This window comes from Morone saxatilis, unplaced genomic scaffold, assembly GCF_004916995.1.
Source record: "Morone saxatilis isolate NCDOM2014 unplaced genomic scaffold, NCSU_SB_2.0 Contig12, whole genome shotgun sequence".
Taxonomy (NCBI): domain Eukaryota; kingdom Metazoa; phylum Chordata; class Actinopteri; family Moronidae; genus Morone; species Morone saxatilis.
The window spans coordinates 1,977,811-1,994,117 of record NW_023339674.1 but is presented as its reverse complement, the minus strand read 5'-3'; the positions used below and the strand labels follow the sequence as shown (position 1 = coordinate 1,994,117).

General features: G+C 39.4%; 1 protein-coding gene across 1 annotated transcript in view; it reads right to left on the bottom strand.

Annotated features, from left to right (window-relative positions):
• Nucleotides 1-581: 581 nt before the first annotated feature.
• ghrhrb (growth hormone releasing hormone receptor b) overlaps nt 582-16,307 on the bottom strand; it is a 37,748-nt gene continuing 22,022 nt past the window's right edge. The window contains exons 4-13 of the mRNA XM_035653665.1: nt 12,616-12,716; nt 12,183-12,280; nt 11,517-11,649; nt 9,200-9,353; nt 8,996-9,056; nt 8,052-8,121; nt 6,734-6,825; nt 6,500-6,629; nt 6,245-6,286; nt 582-4,741 (exon numbers count right to left, since the gene is read on the bottom strand). Coding sequence (XP_035509558.1) covers nt 4,547-4,741; nt 6,245-6,286; nt 6,500-6,629; nt 6,734-6,825; nt 8,052-8,121; nt 8,996-9,056; nt 9,200-9,353; nt 11,517-11,649; nt 12,183-12,280; nt 12,616-12,716 — 1,076 coding nt within the window. The 3' untranslated portion in view covers nt 582-4,546. The remainder of the gene's footprint in view (nt 4,742-6,244; nt 6,287-6,499; nt 6,630-6,733; nt 6,826-8,051; nt 8,122-8,995; nt 9,057-9,199; nt 9,354-11,516; nt 11,650-12,182; nt 12,281-12,615; nt 12,717-16,307) is intronic.

The following is a 16,307-nucleotide window of genomic DNA, read 5'->3' as shown; positions in this document are numbered from 1 at the left end:
CAGGCGAGCTCATCACAAGCATTATCACAATCTCACCAGGACCACGAGCCTGATTTTGTTAATGTATTTATAAATGATTTCCTTTAGTGTTAATATGGGAGTTGGAGCCTTATATTGCCAGTACTATGTTGATGTCAGACAAAGATGTTGCTATTATTATAAGAATAAATATTGATTTGAAACTGTTTTAAACTATGAAGTAGTTAGTTAAAGTGTTTGAAAGGTCTGTAGCCAACCTTTGTGACTAAATAAACTGCAGTTTAAATGTGCGAGACAGAAACAAGCTGCCAACATCGTACCTTGTAAATGTGGTTCAAAGTGAATAGCTGTCAATTAAAAACTTTGCGCTGTGATTTTCTTATTTTTATTTTCATTTTTTAAATGGTGATCGTGTTTGCTCAAAGTATAAAGCCTCCTGTGATGCCTCTGTACTCTCTAATAGGCTGATGCATGCGTGTTAAATCGTTTTGATCTCATTTGACCAGCAAATGTAATCCCAAGGGAGGGTCGAGCTTTCAGGCCATTAAGGGATTCCGAGCCGCGTACCCGTTTTCGAACAGAACGAGTGGGATGAAGAAATTAATAAGCTGGAATGCGGATATTGGGTTTCAACTGTGAACGATTCATCAAACTGTAGCTCTAGTCCCATTGAATACTTTTCCTTTGAATGTTAATCTTTGCAGACATGAGGAAAAGTAAAGTGCCACAAAAACTGCTGGACTCTATTGGTTCTTATTGGTTTTTACAGCAAAGCATGACAAGAGCTTTGGTTTCAAATGTTTTTCTTTTTAGCTTTTTGATGGTGGTTATCTTTATTGAATTGCTTCACTGTACCGATTGCCTGTTTTAATCAGTTAGAGGTAAAAAAAAAAAAATAAATGTTAAAATGGGGCTTAGCAGTTTGCATACTGATGGCTGAATGTAAAAGTAACTTGCCTGCTTCTGTCTGCTCATGAGCTCCTCTTGTTTTCATTTGATCTCTTTAACTGCACAGTGCACTATTTTATCTCGTTTCGGTGTGCACATTAGAAGGGTTTTTTTGTACATTATGGAAGTATCGACAATAAATGTTTTTAACTTGTTGGCTCAATGTTGTTGTGTGTGGTAAATATTTTAAAGTCTTCTGGCTTAAAGGGACTCCAAAACCTCTTTTTCTTCTTACCTGTTGTGCTTTAAACCCATCTAGATTCTTTGATGTGAGTTGCTGGGTTTTGGAGATTTGGCGAAAATATGTCTGCCTTCTCTCCAATATAATGGAACCAGATGGTACTCAGCTTGTCATGCTCAAAACGGCAAAAAATACATTTAAAAAACTCAAACTATAATCATTACTGGGTTACTCAAGATAATCCACAGCTCTTGTTGTGAGCAGTTTTATGTAGGAACTATTTTCTTTCCATGTGCAGAAGAGAGCGCCATCTACGCATATAGTGCTGTCTGGTTCCATTAAACTGGAAGACTGATATCTCCAAAACTCAGCACCTCACACCAAAGTTGGTTTCCAGCTGGAACCACAAAATATTTGGTTTTCCTTATTAACCAAAGTGGGTGTGTCATATTCTACAGGTCGTTGTGCAACGCCTTCTGTCCTTGATTACAATGGTTCCACTCAAAGCTGGTGGAAACTCGAGTTTAAGAATCTTTAACAAAACCGGTTCAAGAGCCAGAGCAAATTTGATGAAAAAAAAACAGCCTCAAAGAGTTTTGTGAAACAGAATAACACACTGTTGGTTTTGGTCTTTTCATGCAATGTTGACAATAAGAAAAAAAACAGACAATCACCGTCCTTATCCTGTAATGTTCGCCCCCGGCTCAAATAAGAAAACACCAAAATGAGAAACTTGCATTCATGTAGTAAACCGGAACCTGTAAAAGAAAACATCATCTTTCAAGTAAGAAAGGAGAAATAACACTGTAAGTGGATGTAATCTAAAAAAGCAAAGTCCAGACACAACATGAAAAGCTTTCTTTCAAAAACACCACATCAAAACATGCTCAGTTAATATCATCCTTCACTTCCTCGCTGCACAATTTCAAATTGGATGAAAGCTTTGTTTTTGTCATTTGAGCACAATTCCTATCACGTCTTGAATCTGACACAACACAGAAGCACATCTGTTATGCTGCACAGCAAAGACTCAAGTACATGGTATAGTTTCATAATCTTAAATATATAATTTTCTTACACAGATTAGGACCGTACTGTAGGTGAACTGCGGAGAAAGAGTGAGTTTTACTTTATGAGAAAGGCACTGTAGTGGTCAGTAGCTGAGTAATGTAATATTTCCTTCCATGAATAATACTGTACCTACACATACATTAACAGTGTACTCAACCTGCTAGCTGCAAGTCAAAAGAGAAAAATTCAAAGCATAGATACACACATACTGCGAGCCAACTTGAAAACAGCTCATGTAGTCTCACAAATTATTTCTCAGAGGAAACAGGTTCTGGATTAGCATTAGCATTAGCACAGCAATCACTAAACCTATGCTTACAAATAGGAAAATGTAAAGTATAATTATCTCCACATTTTGCAATATTACAGCGTATAAGAATAAAACTTACATGTATGATACCAAACAATGTGTTAAATATAAATACCAACTTATCTGTTTCAAAGTAAGTTGTTAAATCCCTTTTTATATATTATTTATGATTCTTCTTTTTTTTACAGTAACAAGTTGCTTTAATATGGTTTATAAATCTGTTGGAGGAACTGTACTGTTGTCATAAAATACATGTAAACTCTAGTTCAATTCTATTTACATTCACACAAAAAAAAAAACATAAAAACAATAATTTGACAAATAAATAGCTTTTACAGTCTGGTGCTCCAGATGTGCCCTAGTGCACTGTGCAACATGTTGCATGCAGAGCCACTGATGGTAGGTAACTTGGGCACATTTCATTAAACGAAGAAGGTTTAATTTTATAAGAATTCTCTCTGAAATATGGTTAAATTATAGTACCAAGGTTCAAGAGATCATTGAATCTGACAGCAAGAATGACACAGAGGTCCAAATTCTGGAGAATGGCACTAATTGATGAAGTAAAAGATTGGAAAATGAAATACAGATCTGCAGGTTCAAGCAGCATTAAGTGCATAAGTGGTGATCTAAATATTGTGAGAGAGCCGTGTGAACATCATGTTCTTTCAGGGACTAAAGTATATGCCAGGCATTAGTGAAAAAAAAATAGCAAACTCACTGCCATAAAACATCTTTAAAATGTACTTATGTATCTGAAATGTGAGTGGACTGATGGCCAGACAGCCCATTGATGTGCATATGTATAAATATGGATGTGGCTCCAAGTTTTTGAAAAATATTCTCATCTGACGAGGCTCTATCTAAGATCCATCAAGTCTTCTCTCCTCTAGGCCGTCTACAGCAGTGATATTCAAACTGGAGACCAACAGGGGTCCCCAGTGTAAGGAGGAATATAATATTTAAACTTTTATTACATTGTTATAAAAGAACACAGGAAGAAACAGAGTTGGCCATTTTGATTGATTGTGATTTATAGTGTTGGATCATTGATTGAATATCAAGACTTTATCTTCAGACCTAAAAATAACATTTACTCAGAGGGGATTCATTCAGACAAATCCTCTCAAACTGGAGAGTCCATGGTCTAATGTTCATCTATTTTAGGTTACCCTAAAACTCACATACAAATAGTGGACTTGAAACAATACTTTACTTAATTCCATAGAATTAATTAACATACTTGTTAATCCCCCTTTTCTGTAAATGTAAATTATTTTTGTTTATCCAATTAAATTATTTTTCCCTTTTTGGGTTATGTTGTATGGCTATCTGGGATTTGAGGATATTGTGTGTTGTGCTGTTCCATGTTTAAACTCAGTAAACATAAAAAAAAAAAGACTCCAATAATTAACCTCACAGCTGCAAGAAGTAAGTGACTAACCTCTCCTGTGCCTACTCCTCCTGATTGTTGTTCGTCTTCGGGCCACTTGAGACCACAACAAAGGAAAATCTATTTAGTAAATGTTCATTTTCCCTTATGAACAGCTTAGCATGAGAAAAAATGCGAAAAGGATTTGGACCCGGTGGAGGTGCGACAGAATAAACCTTTTATAAATTTGATATATCTAAAAGAAATAAAAGGACAATGTTTTGAAGCCACATTCATCGTGTACTTGTTGTGATATTGGTGTTTTCTCCCGTTTTGTAAAACGGGAGAAATGATTTGGTGGTTTTGAGTAAGCTGTGGAGGAAGGCCCCGAAAGCAAAATCGGACCTATGATAAACACAAAGGGCAATAAAATATGTGACCTCTCTGCCGGCCAATACTAAAGTAAGTTGAAAAATAATGAATATCATGTGAAAGATGTGAATGAAAAAAGTTAAAGTTAACACCTGTAAAGTTGTCAGCACATGTGGGATTCTGTAGATAATTCGTACACAGTTACGAGGTACCTTAAACATTCAACAATTGAGCTCTGTGGTTTAGTCACTTGCTCAGGACGACGTCCAAATACAAAGCGGGTGTCGTGACGCAGGGAGATGAAGGATGTGACTCAGACAGTGGAGACGTTGCTGGGTGTGAGGGTGTGTGTCTCTGAGGCCGGCTGATCTTTGGGGCTGGATTTGTCCAGGACGGATATCTGAGTGACCGTGCTGCTCTCGGTGAACAACGTACGCCGCCGTTTGCTGTAGCTCAGGTAACTCTGAGTCTGCCACTTCCAAAACCTCTTCTTCAGTTCTGCTTGCACCTGAGCACACACACCAGCATCCGCGTGTGGAATAACACAGAAATAAAACATTACGACATGTTAAACAAATGCTCCAGGCGCCAGATTGAGGCTCAGGCTCCTCCTAGTGCTCCTGACGAAATCTGCAAGAACCCACCGAGCCTGAACGAAAACGACCAATCAGAGCCAAGACAGATATAGACGCTTTGAGTTGGAGGCTTCATTCCCAGGGTCCCAAAGCATCTGTATTTGACGCCGTGGGAATGAGACTCAATAATTAACTATATTTCTAGGCTCCATTAGGAGCACAAGGAGGAGCCAGAGCAACCTGATTTTTTTTTCATATCATCCGTCTCATATTCTCAGTTAAGATTTAGTGAAAGGTTCAGCAAATATGAAAACTTCTAAAAGTTACCTACTGCAGCTTTAAATAAAGATATTTTTACCCGATTAAACTACTTTACTGTGTTGATAAGACTGATGTTGATCACGGGTCAGTTATGAAAGACTTCGTAGAGTGCTCCGACAACCACTTTCCGATGTTAAATGTTCACCAAAACTAAAGATGAGGCCATCGACTTCAGGAAAACCTCCCACTCAAACTTCCAGACGGGACGGTTGAGTGCTAAGAGTATCCGAGTACCGTGACCAACACGATCTTTATTGCACTGTATAACAACACATTATGTAATAACAAGACAAAATTAAATACATTTTCATATCATTTTGTAACAATCTAATCTAATCTAACAAGCAGCCTAAACCTAAAATGCAAAGAATTTCCCCACATTTTGTAATAAATGATCAAATATTGTGGTGCACTGTTGAAAGAGCATTGATATAGAAATAAAAGCTTGATGGACTTTTTCCAGATTGGGATTTGACATGAAGTTCCCTGATTTTGGCTGAATCTCGAAGATGATAATAAGCTGATCTTGTAACTGCTTTTCTGTGGCGGATCAGGGAACATCGAGATCAGGGGGGCACCTCAGGGCCATCGGGGGTTTCGTTTAATATTTGGGAAGTTTAATTTAGATTAATTGTTAAAAATATAAGAGGTGTACAGATGAAGACATCCACTTTGGTTCATTATTACATAATGTACCAAATTATCACACATATAACCACCACAAAATCTAATAATTTATTATAAAACTTTGGGGAAAGTATTTACTATGTATTTAAATTACACTACACACTACTGCCTCCTGTGTGCAGTGTTCCTTATCAATCACATGTGTATATCCATATATAACTCTTCTTCTATTTCTATTATATTGTATTTTTATTTTTCCTCTCTATTGTGTGGTATCTGGAGCTGCTGTAACAAGCAAATTTCCCCAGTGTGGAATCAATAAAGTCAATAAAATCTTATTACAAAATGCAGCAGATTGCAGCAGAAAATGCAGGTGTTATTACATAACAAAGTCACAATTTATTAAACTTTGTCGAGTTATTACATAATGTGTTGTTGCACACAGTAATATTGATTTTATTCTAATTAGTAGTATAGTATTTACTTACCTCGCCATTCAGGAAACAGTAGAGCAGGGCCACAACAAATCCCTTCAGAGCAGAAAGATATGAACCAAAACTTTAAAGTTAAATATTAATATTAAAAGTATAGTGTACATTCTGAGCAACCTTCATCTGACACTGGGTCTCTATATTTCCATTAAAAATGTAACGTTTCTATATTTAAAGTGCCAGTTTCCGATTATAAGAGCTGTTTTATTTTAATGTTCTCATATTCATTTGTATCTGTGTTGTGTGTTTTACCTGAAAGGATCCCAGACCGAGCTCGATGAAGATTCGAGCCTCTGCTCCGGTGTTTTCTGGCAGGAAGGCAAACACCATGTAGTGCATCCCAAACAGAGGGATGAGGAGCAGGGTGGACTTGGCCAGCCTCCTGCACACACACAGTAAAAACAGACCCATAAAGACCGCATGTGGCTGAAGGTCATCTGTTTGTGTATCTATGTGTTTGTGGAGGGATATTTATTCTCTTCTCACTTAAAGTGGCTGGTGTCATTGCCACCGACGCCTGGAGATCTCAGCTTCTGGACCAGAATACGGATCACATTGATGAAGATGATGAAATTCACCTAGATTAAAACAAATGACAAAAAAAATGTGAAAGATCTGGAATAATATTTGTGGTACAACAAACCTACAGAGACCGCAGAATAAGGTAATCGGCCATTGAGGAGAAAAGGGGAATTAACCTCTGAGATACCTCACGTTTCACCTACACCTATAAATCATTTGACATCATGTGGGACATGCTCCCTAAGTGGCTTCATTAGTTCTGCTGATCAATTCCTGGGCTCCTCTTCCAATCAATGTAACTAACGGAGCTGCTTAGATGAATGGAGACTAACACAATTAGTCTCGCGATACCTGAGATCTCAGCGCCTACCAGTCGTCTGGGGATATCTAAATGCAAAGTAGCTCGAAGTAGTAGTTGGACATCCCTAGCAATGTTACATGGTTCGGCAGTGTTAACAAGCACAAGACATCCACATGTCACAGCCCTAAGAACTTTGGTTTGGTTCTGCAATGCAGGTTTTTGTTTAATTTAAACTCTAATTGTTCCCACCCAGTTTTAGCAACAAAAGTTGAGAAAAAGTCCCCAGTCTCAATTGAGTGAATTTACAGACTGGCTTGTGAGTCTAAACACAGCAGGTCCAGTTGCTTTGGACTTACTTTGCATCAGTTACAAACCCAGAAGCTCTTTGTTAGTTAGCAAAGCTAGCCACACACACACACACACACACACACGCAGACACGCACACACACACACACTGGGATCCAACAAGGCGGACTCGATGATTCTTATTTTCCAGTGATTATACATTATTCCCCCAGTGAGGCTTGTCACTGATGGCTGATAACACATTGGCTGTCGCTTCATATTGGAGGAGTCTTTCCCCAGACTGACAGAGGACTGCAATACAAGATAATTAAACACTCTACATTGGAGAGGAAATTAAATAAAATAAGATAGGCCTGAATAAAAATAAAAATCAGGGTTTAAGGAAGCAGAAAGCTTGTTTCTATCTCTTAAACAAAAAAAATCACACCGGCCAGAAAACGAGGAAGTGCACTGATTAGCTCCCGGCGTTTACTGCCAAAGATAACAATCTTGTCGACCATCTGGACCAGTTTTCCTGCTTCCAAGTAGGAAATGAATCAACTTTCCTTGATTTGTTATTGTTGCTTTTAATGTGAACTCCAGGTCCAGTAGCCGGTGCCGAGTCAAAACACAAGCCTCATCCAAGATTGAGGACTCTTATAATTCGTCAATAACTCCCGACTGCTCTGTACTCACCAGTAGTGATGCAGTTATTGGAGCTTTTATGATCCACCAGATGAAAGCCACATCTGTGTCATCCCAGCACCTGAGACGCACAGCAGACAGTAATGAGATAAACATGGCAGTCACAGAAGGACAATATTGTACATCTCATCAGGAAACACGCCACAACTCACTGTCCACTCACAGAACGTTGTGATAGAAACAGTAGAAACAAATTCGAATGGGAAACTCTAAATCCAACATTAACTCTTATTCATCTTTCATCCCTCCTGAGCATTCTGTAATCACCATGATGTATTAAACATAAAAAGCTAATGAGCTAATTAATTAATCTGACTCACTTACATAAAATAGTGATTATCTCTTTATGTAACACATGGCTATTAGTACAATCTTTCAACCTCCAAGAGGTACAGTAGTTCGCTGACTATATATTTTTATATTAATTTCTTATTATATGAACACATATTTTCATTTATTCAAGTATGAAGTTTTAATTTCATTTTGGTAAATAGACTTATGTGACAACATAAACATTGTGTTTTCTACTTTGTAATTTTGTGTTCTGTTTTGTGATTTCCAATTTGTTGTCATGTTTTCCCGTTTGCCGTTGTGATTTGCACTTCAAGGCCACCATACTCTTTGCAAGGCTAAACTAACTGGCTCCTGGCTGTAGCTTCATATTTGCTGTACATTCATGAGAGCAGATCCCTCAAAATGATTTCTTTAATTCCTATAAAGGGGGATATTTACTAATATATAGCCTACAAATTGCAACTTTTTAAATTTAGCAAGATATTTAATAATAGGGTTTTTATTTTTCTTAGATTTTACTGGTACAAAACCTCTGTTCAGCACACACAATTAGTTTGTAAAAAAAATGCCTATTGACTCTCTTGCAAAGTTTCTTCATTGTTATGTGAAGTTTTCTCTGATATTCTACTGCAGTAGCTCACCCCTTGTTATCATAGAAGTTGCGAGTGAGGATCCACGCCATTATGATCGTTGTTGGGAGACCTGGGAGGCACAGACAGAGTGACCTGATCATTAGTCGAGTCAAAGTTGAGCTCTAACAAGAGACATTAAGAGGGAGGAAGGATGAAAATGAAGGTAAACAGAGACAGGGGTAAGAGAGGGATCGATATCAGCGCAGCACCCACCCCAGCCGATGAGTATGTACCACCAGAAGTACTTCTTCTGGAAGACAAAGGTGAGAGCAAGCAGCGTCTGCAGGTACATTCCCTCCACCAGCAGCCAGAAGTAGTTGGCCAGGATGCTGAACTGGAAGAAGGCCACGGCTGATTTACAGGCTGTCTGTGGGACGAAAACAACAAGAGCAACAAGCTTTAGATTGGTCTGTGGATGTCATTTGTCTGGAGTGGTCGTAATGGTAATGGCCTCTCCCACCAATTTATGGGTCACAGGGTGCGTCTGTAATGATAAAGGTTATTGCAGGTCGTATATACTGAGGCGGAAATTCTTTGCTTGGTCAGACACATTTGAAGCTGTGAGGGTTATAATTATACTGCAATTAAGGTTAAGCCCTGCCCCCCTTTAGTTACTGCTGCCTCGCCTGTCAAACATCTTTCCAGAAAGTTACATAAGCAGTTTACAGCCAAACAACTGTGGAGTTTGTCAAGCTCAAGGCTGTGACTGGCAGCTTTTATCAGCTCTAAGTAGCTAGCCAATCAACTCAATGCTAATAACGCTGTGAGTGAGTTTGAGAAAAGACTGAGGATATTTATATTTCACCTTTTTGGTGGCGTCTCTCCATTTCCAGGCCATATTTGCTGTATTTGCACACAGCACACCACCTGCCCTTATATGAAATGAGGACTGTTGCTAGCAGTTTTTATCAGCCGTTGCTAGCTAGCTGACTTTGCAGTGTTTCCAGCTGATTCACTATTGGTAAAAAACCCTGTAAAAGGGTCTTAAATAGTCACATGATGTCACATGATGTGTCCCATGCAGAAGTCAGCATCCTTGCCAGTTGATGATCCATGCAGAATACAATAAAGGTGCAGATATTTTTGCAGAGCAGAACTAGTGAGAGCTACGTTAAAATGTTCATATTTTTCAAACGATATTTCAATTTCAGAAGAAGAAAAGGCTTGAGGATAAGAACTAAACAATGTGTGTAGGCTAATGCTAGCAAAATGAGTTTGGCTTGGGTTGTAAATACAATAGAAATATCTCAAACTTGTGGTCTTTCTTGTTTTGTCCCATTTTCTTTTTTATATATTACTGCTATACTTTTTTTTTGCCACCACAGATATATTATTGACAATTTAACGTTAACATTTTGCAAATATAGCCGACAGGCTGAACATCAGCATTCATTTTGACATTTTTTGTCCTCCATATAGTTCTCCACCAACCCCTGAAGAAGCTTAAGGGGTGCTAAAGCTGCTAAATATTCTACTTTCTTCACCAGATAACTTAACATTTCTGCCATTTGGTGTTGGGCAGGTATAATGTACAGTGAGTAGTAAGTAATTGATTAATACATTTTCCAAGTTATTTAATGACTGTACTTTAATTCATAACCCTTTTCCATCACCATCCACTCATCCATTTACCATTATTCGTTTTCCTTTTTCCTGTCACATTTTTATGTTTGTCTTAAAAAAAAAAGAGGGTTTTGGTTCAGATCGAGCACAAGAGCATTTTCTCATCACCATCATCATCATCATCTCCTCATCATTTCTCTCCTGTGGCCCTTTTTACCCAGATGAGTCACGGTGATGTGCTGATGCTAGTCCCTTCTATCCACACAAGAGGGACACTTACCTTCACTCCAGGCGGCCTCATCAGCAGATAACAGGAAGAGAAGCACTTGTCATTAATGCTCTCACAGGCTCCGCTCAGTCAGTCCCAGCAACTCAACCTACTCCTTCCCGCTCTCTACCGTAATAAGCTCTTCTGAGTTTGCGGTTCATGTTCCCGAAACAAAGTGCAAACAACTGGAAGTCATGTAGTTGTTTGTTCTTAGGTCTATCATGGCTCACTTGGCATTGCACTCTTATAACATTGTCAGACAGACAATTTAAATTCTAATATATCAAATTTGATGCAGCACAACCAGAGAGAGCATACATTTCCCACAACAAATGCTCAGTTTTACAGCAGAAATAAACATGTTTACAGCCTGATACAAAAAACTGTTTCGGTCTTTATAGCTAATTTTCCGTCATGTCAACTGTACAGGGGGTGAATTTTTACGCACCTGTTTAAATTATATTGAGGCTTAAAGTAATGTGACAGGTGGGTGCTATTTTAATTCATGTCATCATTCAGCCTGCCTCAGCTCCACTCACGTTCTACCTCTTTACCCATTTTTGGATTAGCCGGAAGTCACGTTACTATGGATCCCATTGGTTTTAATGGTAAGACACGCCCTGTGTAGCATTCATGCACTAGAATTGGCCAGGATTAAATATAGACACAGACAAGGAGCTGTATGGTTTTCATACTCACAGTCGACATGAAGCAGTGGTCCAGGTTTTCATCAGAAAAAAGAACGCCATCTTTAATGAAGACAGCGCTCGCTCTCAGGATGAAGGAGAAGAACAGGTTGATGTGGATGTAGTTCCTGGTGCAGTGAAACTTCCTGTAGAGCACAGAAAAACTTCCCTGAGTGATTGTATATCATATATCTGCATTTTGTAACAGTTCTTTTTCAAGCTTTAATGCCCGGTTGGGAAATCGTATTTAGTTGAGTTTAGTTTAACTCAAAAAGAAATGACAAAATACGTTATTTGTACATGCCCTTTCGAACAAAAATACAAACATTTTCAGATCACCACTTTTTTTGATGTGACAACTCTATGGTTAAGGTTTGGGTAGGTTTAGGGAACAATTGTGGTTTGGGTTCAAATTAGTACACAAATACTTTGTTAAGGTTAGTGGACCTTTGTTGTCATGATTACAATAATAAATATGTAGTTAAGGTTAAGTTAGGAAAAACAGTGGTGACTTGTGTTTAAAAAAACTGCTTGTTTTCCGCATTGCCATTTTGTCGACTAATTACTACGGCCACAAGAGGGCGCTGACACTTGGAGCATAAACGTATAATTTCAGGGCTCTTGCTGAAACGACTGAAGCTGTGGTTGTTCCTGGGAGGAGGGTCTCAGAAACAGTTACCTGAACACAGTGAAGACAAAAATAGCCGAAATGAGAGAGATGAGGGAGGTAGCGTAGCCGGCGGTGTACACCTGCTTAAAGTTGGAGAAGTACGTTGTCTGAAAGGCCAAACAAAAAGAAGAATTAGAGAAAGAAATGTAAGCATTTACACATGAACTATGAACTGCTCACTCACACCATTCACACTTAATCTAATCAAGTGTCAATTAGATGAGAACATTTTGCTTTAACTTGTGTAAACTGGTTCAAATGGAGGCAAAGTGCACGTGTCTCTTGACTGATTTGAATGGATGTGATTGTTTGCCTTTAAATCAGCTTTTTTTTCTGCCACCCCACGAACATTTCTCTAGATCCACCCCTGCTCAGAGGTGGTGCAGTTTCCTTGCAGAATAACTGAGGCCGAACAAGAAGACTACCAAGGAAAAGCATTTACCTCTGGTTCTGACACTTCATACTCTGTGAACACGCAGGCCTCCTCGTAGGAAGGGTAGAGCTCGGACCATCCATCCTCGGTGCAGTTCCTGTAGATGTAACCTGAAAAACACACATAAAGCTCTCAGTGGCAACGGCGGAAGAGACGCCAAGAGCAAGGCACCAGGGGAAGCTGAGAAATCTACAGACCCAATTAAGGAAGTGGAAGAGTTAAATAACTGACACACGACTAAAACAGGTATTTGGATTTGTGGGGATAGTCAGAGATTAAAGATTTATTAAATAATTAGTAGTTTCACTTTCCTCCTTTTTTGAGGTATTCGTCTCTGAGATTTATGCTAAGAAAGACAGGAAATTAAAGTGGATGTCGTTTTAAAAATGGAACAAAATTACATTTGGCAAACTGAAGAAATAATCCATCAGCACCACAAACAAAAATTTTACTACATGGGCAAAAGCAGGAGGACGCCCTGTCCTTTTTTCCTGGTTACCATCCCCCCCTTAGTCCCAATGAACAGAAATTTGAACTCAGCATACAGTGATATTTTAATGCTTTCAACTTTCTGTCAACAGTTTAGGGAAGGCCCTTTATCAATATTAAAATCACATAAAAGATACAACGGACAACTTAAAAGTGACAGGGAACAGTTAATAGAGGCAAGTTAAGAAAAGTGTTTGGTGATTAAAAAGAAGTGACTGAGGTTGCAAGACGACAGATTTCAACAGGAGAGCTGTTCCAGAGGTGTTTGTTCATCTGAAGTTAACAGTATGGGCACAAAATCTGGCTCATATGCCTCAGCCACACATTGGAGTGCTTCAAATGTAATGAGGAAATCCTTGAAATCAATTCAAAAATCAACTGGAAGCCAAATGCTTGGAGTCTGAATGGGAGTAAATCCCTGCAGCCAGGTTCAACATCTGCTGGAGAGACTGAAATTAAAAGAGTGGAGGCTGTTAGCAGCAGATTAATGAATATAGTTTTGAAATGAGATGTTGACATACCTTTGGTCATGTATTAACTCAGTCTCTAAAACAACACTGTGTGAAGGATAGTACAGTATATATTACTGCAGTTCGGGTGAACTAACCCTTTGAGATTAAACCATGAAGTGGAATCTACACACTCACCTACCTGCACACATTCAGTGTCAACAATAGTACAGACTCAGTGTTTGTTCTACAGCATCACATACAACATGCAAATACAGTGTGATGGCTGATTAATGTTCAATTTGTTGCCATTTGTTGATTCATCAGGCCCTAGCATGATTACGCAGCTTTCCTGATGAAGTCTATTAGTTTTTCTGGGACACTGATGAATAATAAGAATAAAGACACTCTCTTTATAACCGCGAGCACAGATGTTCTCAGAAGTGAAACAACGCCACTGCTTTTAATTAGGATGAGTGGCTGGGGATGCACACATGCACACTACAAATCAACAAGCCTACTACTACTACCACAGTCTCCATTCACCAGACAGACGTGAGGAGCTGGTTAGGATTTAGCAAAGGTCTTTTCGAGAGATTACTTTTTTTTCTCCACCCTTTTTTAGTTTTAGTCCATCTGGTTGGGCAAATTAAGGTAATACAATACTTTTTAGAGTCAGCGTGACATAAATGTCTTCCTCCACTCGTGTGTGAAGGTTTGTGCACAGTCCCAAAATGTATAAGCACTTTGACTGTGTGAATATATACATATGTGTGTGTGATTCATATAGATGATGTCAATCTACTCAACAGTGCTTTACAAGACAGCTAAAATACAAGATAAAAGATATCTAAAATAAACTGACTTTCAGCAGGAGAAACTTCAACCTGACCCAGTCTAAAGATTTTCTCCCTGATGTTGTTGTTGGTATATCTGCTGCAACACTGTAGCTTAGAGTAAAGAAGGTCCTCTTGTGGCAAGCAGTGTTTAAAATAAGCTTCAAGCTATTGTATTAAAAATAAAATAATAAAAGTTATTTTATTAGTGCAGCAGTTTTTGTGCAGCAAGTTCCTGTCACCGAGTGCTTGGGAATTGTTGGGTCAATTAATAAAATAATAATTTTATAATGAGTTGAATTGAACAGTCCACCAGGCTCTATAGAGTTCCTACGGAGCTACATACTCACACTCAAGCCCCCAAAATACACTTTTCTTTGTCAAAATCTGGTTAGTTAGCTAGTAGTTCACATGGAGACACATAGATGCTAGAAACCTGTCACCTGCAAAACCAGTGTTTTCCTACGGTATGGCGTGCCTGGTGTGCACTTCCCCTTTTGTGCCACGTGTCATGGTTTTCTAGTGGTTTTTAGACATGCGGATCATTTAAAATATTTTGTACTTTTCAACACAGGGTGCGGAGTCCCAGTGCTCCTCAGTGTCACAAACAGCCAATCCAACCAAGCAAGAGGCGGGCTTTACTACTTTCTTCCTGTATTGATGCCGTTTACTAGCTGCTAGATAGGTCGGCTCGAATCCACTTCCTGTATATGATTGAGCTGTTTTCTCCCAGACGCTCATTGCCAAAGCATGTTTTAAGTAGCCACGTCTGCAGCTCTTCCTTAGTGCTGCTACCTCTGAGCTGGGAACAGCCACAGTACAGAGCGACCTTTTCTCAAACATGTTGGGAGCCTGACTGGTTGCAATGCACTTTACAAGTGCAGTAATACTTAAATTGTGTAGTTCTAAATTTGGATGAATGGTGCCCCTGAAACAGAATGAAGCTACCGTTCCTTCACAAAACTGAACTCAATGCTGAATCAATGAGTCATTTAACTTTGGTTATATCTGCCTGTAAATCCAAAAGCAAACTTTAAGTATAAGAATACTTTAATCACTGTCCTAAAAGGTAACGGTTCTGTCAGGTGAAGGCTGTAAATGATGAATTCAAATGAGGCAAATTTGCAGCCGTGTTCTCCCACCATGGCCCGAAGTTAGAATGACGGCTCACTCGCCGAGCTCTACGACGTTCATGACGCACACAAGGTCATTAGCTTTTCTGCGTGAATCTGTGTTTACAAGAGGGAGGATAAAAAGTTTGCAGTGAAATAACAGATTTCATGGTGTGAATATGCCTGTCCGGCTCCTCAGCACAGCCGAGGAGAGAGTGTGGGTTTTGAGTCGTGGGTGGTTTTGCCGAAATCCAGCTGCATTAGCCTCAGTGTAATGTGCTGAGCAGAGCCCGCAGGCCTGCAGCGTCGGTGGCTCAATGGTTGGATGTGAATGGAGGTTGAAGGCCGAGGCTCCGGGGAGGGCACCGGTGCTCACACCGCCATGCTTAACAAGCAGTGCCAATTCCTTCCTCATGCTCTTGGCTCTTACAGTGAACTCTTTGATTTTCCAATTCATTATTTTCTCTGCATGCAGCCTCCTGTTGGATAGGCTGGATCTATCCGCTACAGCTACAGCACTCAGTGTCTGTGGAGGAGGAAATCCAGCGGGGTACAGGAACCCACTAACACTAAGTTATGAGGTCATCAGCAGCAACCTCTGCCTCCTGATCCCTCGACACAAAGTATACGCTCAACTTTCAGGGTGTGTGTTTTTTCCTCGGCTTTGTGCTTGTATTCTCACTGCTGTTGGAAATCAGTGTGCATCATTTCTGCACCGAGCATCCCACATACTGTACATGCTGGGGCGGCAGTAGCTCAGTGTGTAGGGACTTGGCTTGGGAACCGGAGGGTTGCCGGTTTAAGTCCCACAGACC